This window comes from Lampris incognitus, chromosome 9, assembly GCF_029633865.1.
Source record: "Lampris incognitus isolate fLamInc1 chromosome 9, fLamInc1.hap2, whole genome shotgun sequence".
NCBI classification, from domain to species: Eukaryota; Metazoa; Chordata; class Actinopteri; order Lampriformes; family Lampridae; genus Lampris; species Lampris incognitus.
In genome coordinates this window covers 32086770-32098910 of record NC_079219.1, presented here as the reverse complement: position 1 = coordinate 32098910, position 12141 = coordinate 32086770, and the positions used below count along the sequence as shown (strand labels likewise).

The following is a 12141-nucleotide window of genomic DNA, read 5'->3' as shown; positions in this document are numbered from 1 at the left end:
AGCTGTGCCCTCACATGGTAACGATGGAAACTGTAAAATCCGCATTAGCGACCCCTGAGAAACAGGGAACAAGCCGAAAGAAGAAGAAGAAGAAGAAGAAGAAGAAGTCGTAGTAGTAGTAGAAGAAGAAGAGGAAGGGGACGCAGAGGAAGACGACGAAGAAGGAGGGGGAGGAGGAGGAAGGGGGAGGAGAAGAAGAAGAAGAAGAATAGTGTTAAGAGTGATCTACAGAACCAGTTTGGTTCACTGGAAAAAAAAGTTTGGTTCATTGAAAACACATGTGAACTATCTTTGACATGCTCCATTTTTCATTCAGTCATTAATTTGTTAATCTAATCATTAATAAATAGAAGAAAGAAAGAATAAAGTAATAACTACATTGGCTACATGGCTTTTCCATCTCAGCTTCAATAACAGAGGTGCACTTTTGAAGGTCAAGGGCAGGAATTAAGTAAGACATTTTGCAAGTTTTTTTTTAAACTTGCCAGAAGAATTTCTTTGACAGACTCTGTTTTGTCTTGTCTTGCCTCTGTACTTAATTGTTAATTAGATGTTCAAATTAAGTGTTTTGGGATGTGTAATATGATAAAAACTTTTGACCTTAATTATGGATTATTGATGAATTATTTCATGCTGACTTCTTTGGCTATAGAATCCCATCACAGCTTCATGATATGCCCATTTCAGTTTGTAATTTGTTTTACATTGTCCGATTTCACCATGTTCTATTAATATTTGAATTATTTTAACTATAGAGTTTGAAATTGTGTAAACACTTTTAAGTTGTTTTTTGCGTTGTTGTTGTTGTTGTTTTGTATCATAAACTGTTCTAGACACTTGAGACCTTTCAAGGCTCTGTCATATCTTGACATATTGTCGTGCTTTGTTTGCCCCTTCTATTTAAATGTAGATTGGTGAATTTATTCATTTGTTTAAGTGTTTTATCTAATTTCAGTACTTTATACATGTTTGTTTAATCAAGATAGTGGGAAAGGCGAGAAAATGCAACTTGATTGATTGATTGATTGATTGATTGATTGATTGATTGATTGATTGATTGATTGATTGATTGAAAATAAGAAGGGGGAAAGAAAAAAATAACTGCATCTTCAGAATGTATGGTCACAAAAAAGTTGTGATTTGTGTTGAAGCTGACTATGTTGTGTACTTCTATTATTTCATTAGTACATTCTTCTTTTCAGTTTCAGCTCTTTCCAGAGTGGAGCCAACAAATAGATGCTGAAATGTTTGGATTAGAATATATTATGATCGTTATATTTTCTGAAACTATAGGTGGGCCTGAATGAAACAAACGCTAGATGTCGCCCCATTCCATAGCCTCGCTGCTCTGTGGAGTTCATGGCATGGATGTTCATGGCTGCGGTGCTACGGAGATAGAGTCGCCATTTTGAAAAGCAAACCGCTCACAGTACACCCGCCCTGAATGCTGGAACTATGCCGCGGGGTCGGCCTCGCAAACTGAGAGTTGAAACCAACGAGGAAACAGGTAATAAGTGCCAAAATGCCACAAATAAAAAACCACAGATTCTAAGGTGTCTGAATAACCTCGCAATATGTCGCTAGATGGGTCTGTATCTGTTATAATTGCAGTTGAATAGAGTGTATATAGTCCCCGGATATAGTACTGCGGGTGGCCATTGCTTTGTGCGGCGAAGGAGTGATTGAGGCGGAATGATATTAATAACATTTCGGTGGCTCTACTTATTCGGTTCCACTCTAAATTGGTGTACGGGAGGGAAGCGGCGACTCGTCCCAGGCGGAGACGATTTCTGATGTTTTGCTACTTCTGTTTTGTTTCGTACTGTCGTAATGTTAGCTTGTTGATGCTAATTAGCTTGTGTTGCTGCCGTTAGCCCGGTGGCTAGCACGCTGTAAACGCTAGCCTTTGTTATTTTGATCCTAGTTGTAGAAGTGTGGGGGCACCGTGGCTGCTCCGCTACGAGAGCCGCGGCTGTCAAGCCTGTTAAGCAGCGTCGTAGAAGCGGAGAGTTTCCTTTCATATTGTCGGTCCAAATATCCCAAACGGCAGTACGTTACAGAGTACGTTACAGTTTCAACAATGGTGGCCTTAAACGCCATTTATCGCCAGCTTGCAACCCTGTTAAATAAAATGGTCATTTGCCCGTTTGTCAACAAGAAGGGGTCAGATAGTCTGACACGGTCCCACTTGCATACGGTCATGTGAAACCACTGCACAATCTTAACTGGCCGAAAGAGGATGGAGCCAAACGTTCGTATCGCACTAAACGCTCATCTCGCTGTGCACATGCTACTAACACAAATAGTGATTGTTGGTCTCCTAAAGATGGGCGTGTACTGTGGAATAGGATGAGTAACGTTGAGTTTTACGCCCCGCTACTGGAAATCCCGTGTGGGTGAACTGTGTTGGTTCACTTTGCTGTGCAGTGTTTATAGTCATGGCTCGGCAGAGCATTTTTTTTTCTTCCTCCAAATTTAAATCTTGAAAAACTCTTCACAGCTTTTAGGCTGCCGTTTGGATTTTCGAGGAATAGCAACGTGACAGAACACGTCTGTAGTTATTTTTATACCTTCCAGTCCTGAATTGGTCAAACTATATGTCCGCAGTACACTCACATTTTCTACCAAAACAGTGGTAGGAGTAGCTCTCATGGTTGGCATATAACTAATTGCTTTGTCTTGTAAGAGTAATGCTGAGCGATATGGGAAAGCATGGTAATCATAATGTGACATGATATCAATTTAAAGCTTACATATCCAAAATAACCATATTCCAGCTGAGGTTCATCACATTGAAATGTTTGGTAATTTAAAGTATGATTATAGAAATAAGAATAGTTTTCAAACAATACTCAAATATTCCACACCTCGTTTGTGAGGATTTTATCCTTAATTTCGACAAAGAAATTGTGCATCACGATGTGACAGTAGGCCTATCTAAATTTCATTCCGATATAATTCCATCGAAAAATGATAAACAATTTTACTGAATTGTTGCCCAACTTTACAACAATTCAGTAATGTTGTTTATAATTTTTCGATGCATCCCGCAACCCGAATTCGGATAAACGGCTTGGATTATGGAGGGGTGGATGGATGGATGGATGCCCAGCTTTTCTTTAGCGTGCATCTTGCAGGAAGAGATGCAAAACGGAGAGATTGGGGCCAGAATGTTCAAAACAGTTTCGTCTGTCATTGCCACTGTTGAAATGAAGCCTTTAAGGTTCAAATCATCTGATCCTACAGACTTTATTTTGGTGCAGACCTGTGATTTTGACCACGTATACAGTCTAGGGGTGGTGGTGGTGTGTGTGTGTGTATGGGGGGGGTAGATTCATGTAAGAATCTAGGTTCTTATCTTGTACGAATCAGAATAGATTCAAAAATTCCATAAATCGATTAAAAAAAATCAGTCAAGTGAACTCCTCACAGCTGCGGGCAATGTTGACTTGCCGCGCACCTGTTCCTACTACTACTACTACTACTACCACTACTTTGGGCTGCTCCCGTTAGGGGTCGCCACAGCGGATCATCCGTTTCCATCTCTTCCTGTCCTCTGCATCTTCCTCTGTCACACCAGCCACCTGCATGTCTTCCCTCACCACATCCATAAACCTCCTCTTTGGCCTTCCTCTTTTCCTCTCCCCTGGCAGCTCCATATTCAGCATCCTTCTCCCAATATACCCAGCATCTCTCCTCCACACATGTCCAAGCCGTGGCTGTATCCCATCTAGCCACAACCCTAGTCAGTCACTGCTAACATTAGCTCTTGGTAGCCTTTCTAAAAACGGAGCAGCAACAAATTCAGCCAGTCCCATCATCACGGAAGGCAAGCATCTGGGCCCATTTTGGATTTTACTATCTCGCGGGGAAGAAAGCGCTTGACATGACGCATTCAATATGCAAGATTTACAAAACGAAAGTTGAGTATTTTGGGTACACTACAAATCTCACATCATACGCCATCACCCAGAGTTGAAAGAAGTGGAACAATGACCCCCTACAACGTTAACAAACAACCAACACACACAGCACCACATTACCAAACTCCCAGCCACTTCTGAATGGGCCCAAAAAAATAAATAAATAAAATAAAATAATCTACATCCATCACCTGTTTCATTCAAAAGATCTGCGCCTCTACAGCTTAGTCAACAGGCTTTAGGCTTTAGATTTATGATCAGACAATTGAGCCAAAGTACGACATACCATCGCACCAGTTTTTTTTTTTACCAAGAAAGGTTAGGTTTGCCTTTGTGTGTTCACATTATTGCAATCAACTGATTTAACCTTTTCAAATATAAAAACTATATGATCTTATACACACTTTAGTCTGCTTTTATGCCATAATTTGCCATACCGCCTTTCTTAGTGCACAGCGGACGGAAATGAGCACCCCTATGTACCAAATCTGGAATCGATTTTGAATCGGGAATCCTTCTGAATCGAAAATCGATTTTGAATTGAATTGTGACCTCAAGAATCAAAATCGAATCGTGAGATTCCGAAAGATTCCCACACCCAATACAGTCCAAAAGATGACTACTGGCAAAGTGTCTGTCTAATTGAGGAGAACTGGATCCTGTCAAGCTCTCCTGGCAGATGTATTGAAGTCTAGCAATATGTGATAGATTCAGATGCAGACCCAATGAACCAGTGAGGGCCTTTAAGTAGCATCTAAGTTGCATTCTTTTTGTCATTAGATGGAAACCCAAGTGGACCCAAGGCTGAAAGCTATGGCGATGGGGAATTTAAGGACAAGAAGTGCACAATGTGCTCCCATATATTCACTACTGAGAGCCAGTTACAGAGACATCTTCGTGACCATGAAGTCAACGATAAGGTGAGTGTAGTCCAACTGTTCATCATAATCTGTTACAAATGAACACATGGTTCCTGTGTTTGATTTGCACTTAACTATTGCCAGTAAGTCATTTACTAAACATTTTTTAAAAAAAAAGTTCAAAAGTTGATAATGTGTCGAAATTGGACAAATGACCGTCTTTTCTCTACACAATCTTTTCTATAAATTCCAAATAAATTAAGCCAAAATCATTCACATTCCTTCTCTTTACTGGCAAATTGCACATTAAGGTGTTAATGTATTGGGCCTACAATATATTATAATGTATTTCCTCCAGTTATATGCTGTACAGAATGATAGTTTTTTTCAGGCTTTGGTCGTTAACTAGTTGTGCTGCTATGAGCGAGGAGGTGCAAACTTGAAAATACTGCATAACACCTTTTAGCCTATGATCATTATTAATAGGATATTTTACTGTGTGCATGGTGGATATCACTATTATTGCACGGTCTATTCAGTGTATGCTTGGATATATGGTTGTGGGTAGAGAGGTGAGGTAATTTTGTTGCAAGCAGATGGTGATCAATCCATTTTACATTATGTTCCATGTAAAATCCATGTTTTTGTGACTACTTCTTATTCACATGATTATAGCAAATGCTTGGCAAGAGCTACATATAGAGTCTTGATGCATGCTCAATAATCCAGGTAAGAAAATCAGGGAAGGTTGAATCAGTTCATCTGGATACAACGTTTTATTGACAAATACGTTTCATCCCTCAACTAAGTGCCGTCTTCAGTCTAAGCTGACTGCAGGTATCCCCACCCCTTATAAACAATACAGTTGCATAACGACAGAAACCAACAACCCATTTCATATGCAAATATGGGTGTGACCATGAATTGGAGTTTCAATGGCCATGTGTACTATTCACATTAGAATGTATAGGGGGTGGGGATACCGACAGTCAGTTTAGACTGTGATGTGACTTAGTAAAGTGATGAAACGTATCTGTCAATAAATGCTGTATCCAGATGAACTGATTCAACCTTCTTTAAGCTACACATATAGTATGGTGTGCTAGAAATCAAGGTTATGTGTCACAGATTTCTTCTTGGTATGCTAAGGCATTTTGGGATGTCACATTGCTATACTTTAGCTTGAGCTGAGACGTTGCCCCTGTTTCACCCGATTTGAAAATTTTCATTGATGGATTGAAACAACAACAAAAAAGAAAGAAAAAGAGAAAAATTCTCGCTTCACCAATAATAAATTCAACACATTTATGAAGCAAAAAAAACACATTTTATTCATAAATATTTGTTATTCAAGATTGAAAAACTTTGCATTTCTCAGTTATAAAAATATTCACCCCCGAGAGCCAATACTTCAGAGATAGGCTTTTGGCAGAAAATACAGCTGTTAGTCTCCTTGGGTATGTCTCTATAGCTTATATCACATTTTGGAGCTTTTGCCCGTTCCTCCATGGAATGAGATGGAAGTTGTTATAACTTTGCTACATTCGATGGAGGGCATTATGGGACAGCAGTTGTACGGTCATACCACAGATTTTTAATGGAATTTAAGTCTGGGCCTTGGCTGCGCCGTACCAGAATTTCAGGGTACCTTTTTTAAGCAGTTTCTTTGTAGTATTTGCTGTCCGTTTTGTGTCATTGGCCTGTTGGAACATTAATTTTCGTTCTTAATGCAGATCTCTTGTTGACTGAACCAGGTTCTCATCAAGGATTCCTCTGTATTTAGCTCCATCCATCTTGTCCTTGGTTGTAGTGAACTTTCCAGTCTCTCCTACTGGAAAACAATACCATAACACAATGCTGTCAACACTAAGCTTGACTGTAGGGATGAATGTTTACTGTATGTTGGACAATGTGTGGTTTGTGCCAAACAGTACTTTGCTTTCAGGCCAATGAGCTTAATTTGAGTCTGATCTTTTTCTAGAGGGTGTCAGATTTTGTCATATGGCTTCAAGCAAACTCCTGTTACAAATTAGGGTTGGTCTTTCTCAGCAGTGGCTTCTTCTTAGAAGCTGAATCTGTGAAGTGCTGAGGAGATTGTTCATCTCTGGACAGGTTCTCCCATTTGAGTCTTATGTCTAATTGATCAGTTTGACCAGATAGTCTGATCAGAGTAGTGTCTAAAAGTTTGCACCATAATTTTTCCATTTTGTTAGAATAGAGATTATGGAAATTTTCACCTAACAACCGAGTCACTGAATGAGATGGCTGCGTGAGTTTGTAGCTGTCACTTTGTGAACTTTTAATGGTGTTGCCATTATAGCTGTAATCTCACATTGGCATTAATGGATAACTCGACCAAACGTATCCGTGATTTGATGGAACCTTCATTGCCCTCTCTTTCATTAATTTAAGACGATAAGAGAACAAAGTTCATTCAGTTGGAATCGGACCATGCCAATATTGCACACACCCCCAGCAAACACAGTCAGCTAGCTGCCTGTATGCAAAGCTGAGGATATAACCTCTCATCTGATCAATATTTCTTGAGCTATTGCTGATTTAAAAGACTGATTGATATCAGAATCAGAATCATGTTTATTGGCCATGTAGGTTTGCACATACACGGAATTTGACTCCGGTTTCGTGGCTCTCTTGTGTACTTAACATAGAATAACAACACTACAACACAACAATCTTCAGATATATACATAAGGATTGACTATATACAGGTGAAATATGAGTTGATAAAGTGCAATAGTACAGAGACTATATCAGAGCTGCTGTATAGATGTTAGCAGGTTACTTACATACATGCCTGAGGTAGATGGACATAACAGAGTGTACCAGTATACGTATAATGTACAATACATTATATACAAAATGGTTGGATTTATTTGACAATGTTAAGCGTTCATTTGAATAACAGCCTGCGGAAAGAAACTGTTTTTATATCTGGTTGTTTTGGGGGTACAGTGCTCTGTAGCACCTACCAGAGCAGGAGGAGTTGGAACAGGTTGTGACCAGGGTGTGATGGGTCTGCAGTGATGTTACCTGCCTGTTTCCTGACTGTGGAGGTGTATAAATCCTGAATGGAGGGCAGGTTAGCACCATTAATTTTCTCTGCAGACCCAACTGTCCATTGTAATCTGTCCCTCCCCTGTTTGGTGGCCAAACCAAACCAGACAGTGGTGGATGTGCAGAGGACAGACTGGATTATATAATAATAATAATAATAATAATGATAATAATTTATTGAAAGGTGCCTTTCATGACATGAGGTCACCTTACATCGAATACAATAAAACAAAGCATTAAAAATATTAGTGCAATCAACAGTAAAACACACAATAAGCAATAGAGCACACATCAGCAGGCATTTAAAAAAAGATGAAATTGATGCGCACACATGCATGCACGCACACAGCTACAATAGCAAACAAACAATCTTTCTTTCAACCATTCTGTTCTTAATCTTTCACGTTCTCTTCTTACTCTATTTCCATCTTTCTCACTCACTCACACACACACACACACACACACACACACACACACACACACACACACACACACACACACACACACACACACACACACACAAATACTGAAAATAACTTGCCTATGGTAAGATGTAATCGGTGGCTGAAACACTGGAGCCTGGTCCACTCGTTAAAGAGATACTTACATCAAAATCCAACTTTTCCTGTTTTAATTTATGTAAGGAGTGTGGATGGATCGATGAGACAAATGGTAGCCCTAAAATCACATTTATGGCCAGACGAGAGATATCGATAGCCGAGTAACTGATTTCCAGTTGATGAAAATGTGGTAACTTGCCACGTCACAAATTGTTAGCATAGAGGGTGTGTCCGTAGCGCCCCCGCCCCCGCTTCCTTGCTAGTTCAAGTTGAAGTTGGTTTTGCTGAGACTTTATTATCAATATTGCTATCTATCTATCTATCTATCTATCTATCTATCTATCTATCTATCTATCTATCTATCTATCTATCTATCTATCTATCTATCTATCTATCTATCTATCTATCTATCTATCTATCTATCTATCTATCACCAGTGAATTTCTAGTTTTTCTATGGCAAGCGGTTTAGCCCCAGTGTTTAGTCCACCCAGCCACACCCACACGACCACCCTGAATTTCAGCAGCCAATAGCTATGAAATCATAAAACCACACCTACCTTTCGATTGTAATTCAAACCACCCGTGTTAAAAATGTGCTCTGAAACAGCACAAAAGTATCTCTTTAAGCTGCGCTGCCTTCACCAAGTTCGACGCATTGTCCATTATTAGACAGACATGTTTTTCTTCATCAAGGTCCAAGCTGGCTAGCCCTTCTCTCAGGCTGACTGCAATGTTCTCCGCAGTGTGGTCATCTGGGAAGTAAGCAGTCTGACGACAGCGAACTTTGAGGTTGAATTGATTGAATTACATTGATGAAATGCATGGCCAGACTGATAGGATTCCGCTGTACAGTTTTATCACATGTCTATGGCAGTAGTGAAAAACTCCGCTGTTTTTAGCTACACTGCGACGCTCTGCCTGCACATTTTATATAGCTCAAGTATGGCAACCTGGCTAAAATATGTGTGGGATGGCATGCTGTACCATTTATCCAATGTCTTTACCAAAGCTGTAAGCCTGGCCATGGTCACCATGTTGAGGGGCGTCATATCTTTCCTTATGAACTCCTTTATCACCTGATTAATTTGGCGGTGCAGTTTTGAATCTTGTTCTTATGGAGATATACTCTCGAATATTTCAGTCAGTGATCCCTGCCGGGTGGTATTTGGCCTACTTGACACACTGGTGGTTTGGTTTTTAGTCATACAATTGTCATACATGGCCTTGTGATTCTTTCTTAAATGCTGGAACAGGTTTGTAGTGTTGCCCTGTGTTGTAGCTACGGTAACAAGGCATGTTCTGCACAATACCTGACTCTGTGTAGCCTCTTCTTTCCTAAATTCAAAATAGGTCCAGACAACCGATGTACTGCTCCTCTTTGACACTAAAGTCACCTCGTCAGTGTTCAGTTCTGCCGAGGCCATGTTCACAAGATAGTAACGTTACTGCTACAGTCAAAGCGTAGCATGGCACATTTTTTTTTCATTTACTGCTCTCACTCACATGTCACATGAGCGTAGGGTATCAGCGAAGGGTAGCGTGTGTGTATGTGAACCCCACGTGGTCAGCTGTTTCTGACCCTCTTATTGGTTAGATTATGTACCATAAAAAAACCACTTATTTTAATCGCAGCCTTTGCGATTTGAAAATTGCTTCCTATTACATTGTAATTTTGGGTTGAATTTGATTAATCATTTAGCCCTAGTTTTAAGAGCAGTTTTGAATTCTGTAATGGAGTCCAGTAAGTGGCTGTGACAGGGAATAGTGCTCCAGAGTTTGGGTGCAGCATAGGAGAGAGCCCTGGCACCCATTGTGCTGAGGTTGATGGCTGGTAGTGCCAATAGACCTGCTGGTGAAGATCACAGGGAGAGAGATGGAGTGTAAGTCTGAAAGAGGTCTGTGAGATGAGCAGCAGATAGATTATGAAGCACTATGAATGTTAATAAAATTTTAAAATTAATCCGCTGTGACACAGGAAGCCTGTGTAATTGAATCAGCAGGAGAAAGACATGGTCAGTGGACTCTGAACGTGTAATACTCCGTGCTGCAGGATTCTGGATGAGTTGAAGTTGGTGAATAAGTTTTTTGGGGATGCCTGCCAATATTGCTTTGCAGTAGTCAATGTATGACGTGACCAAAGCATTGACTAAGACGTCCATGGAGTGTTGTGTTAAAGCAGGGCATAGTCTGGAGATGTTTTGCAGATGGAAAAAATGCAATCCGGGAGACATAGTTTATATGACTAGAAAAGGAAAGGGTACTATCTAGGATAACACCAAGGCTGTTAGACTAAGCGGAGACAGGTATGGTGGCTCCAGCAATGGGGAGTGAGCAAATATTAGTTATTGAGAGTGTAGATTTAGTGCCAATGAGGAGTAACTCAGTTTTACTACTGTTGAATTTCAGATAATTGTTTGTCATCCATATCTGTATATCATGGAGACAAGCAGTGAGGGTACTGGAGGGGAGAGTGGAAGTGGCCTTAGTGGACACATAAAGCTGTGTATCATCAGCATAGCAGTGGAAATGGATACCATTGTGCCGGAAGATGTTGCCAAGAGGAAGGAGGTAAATAATAAACAGGAGTGGCCCCAACACTGAACCCTGTGAAACTCCATGAGGAACTATCAAACTTTCTGACCGGTAATTCTCAGTTTGTACAGAATGTGTCCTGTCTGTAAGGTAGGAAGCAAACCACAGATACACAGTACCCTCAACTCCAATACTAGTTAAACGATCCATGAGGCGCTGATGGGATATAGTATCAAAGGTTGCAGTGAGGTCAAGGAGGATGAAGATAGAGAGTAGACCAGAGTCAGCTGCATGAAGAAGGTCATTAGTGATCTTAACCAGGGCTGTTTCTGTGCAATGTTTGGGGTGAACGCCAAATTGGAATTGTTCAAAGAGAGTATTGTTATCAAGGTAGATCTGGAGTTGAGATGCAACGAACTCTCTCAAGGATTTTGGAGATCAATGGTAAATTGGAAATAGTCTAGTAGTTCTTTTGGTCAGTAGAATCTAAATTATTTTTTTTCAGTGTTGGTCTGATTATGGCAACCTTCAGCAAATGGGGAACTGTACCAGTGGACAGAGAGGAGTTGATGATGGAGGTTATCATGGAAATGATAGAGGGCAGGCATGTTTTAACTAGGGTTGTGGGAATTGGATCCAGGTGACATGTGGAGGTCCTAGACTTAGTATTAAGTTCAGAAATATGATTTTCAGTTGGAAGACTGAAGTCACATAGGATAGTGGATGGGGACAGTTCATGGCGCTTACTGATGGGAAGTCAGTCAGCATGATGTTAGCGGAGGCTAGCTGCTCATGAATGGTATTAGTTTTGGAGTTGAAAACTTAAAAAAAAACAGCATTGTTCATTAGAAAGGTTACCGTTCATATTGTTTCAGGTGGATTTAGTAACCTTCTAACTGGAGAAGAGAGTTCCAGTATTCCCTTCAGCTGTACTGTAACGTATGATAAAACTGTGAAATGTCTAAATAATGACAGTAAAACATTCTACCAAAAAAGGGCTAAACAACATAATGTTAGGCCAGGATGGAATGAATATGTAGCTGAACTACATGTAGAGGCCAAAGAAGCTTTTAGAAACTGGGTCTTATCAGGAAAAGCTAGGCATGACCCAGAGTGTGAACACAAGAAACAGGCTAATGCTAGACTTAAATATGCTGTACATTTTATTAAAAGAAATGAGCAGGCCATG

The 12141-nt window shown here is 40.2% G+C and overlaps 1 protein-coding gene across 1 annotated transcript in view; it reads left to right on the top strand.

The window, feature by feature from the left end:
• The first annotated feature begins 1455 nt into the window (after positions 1 to 1455).
• The window catches only part of LOC130118683 (zinc finger protein 236-like), a 139983-nt gene continuing 129297 nt past the window's right edge, over positions 1456 to 12141 (top strand). Inside the window, exons 1-2 of the mRNA XM_056287124.1 lie at positions 1456 to 1507; positions 4704 to 4843. Coding sequence (XP_056143099.1) covers positions 1456 to 1507; positions 4704 to 4843 — 192 coding nt within the window. The remainder of the gene's footprint in view (positions 1508 to 4703; positions 4844 to 12141) is intronic.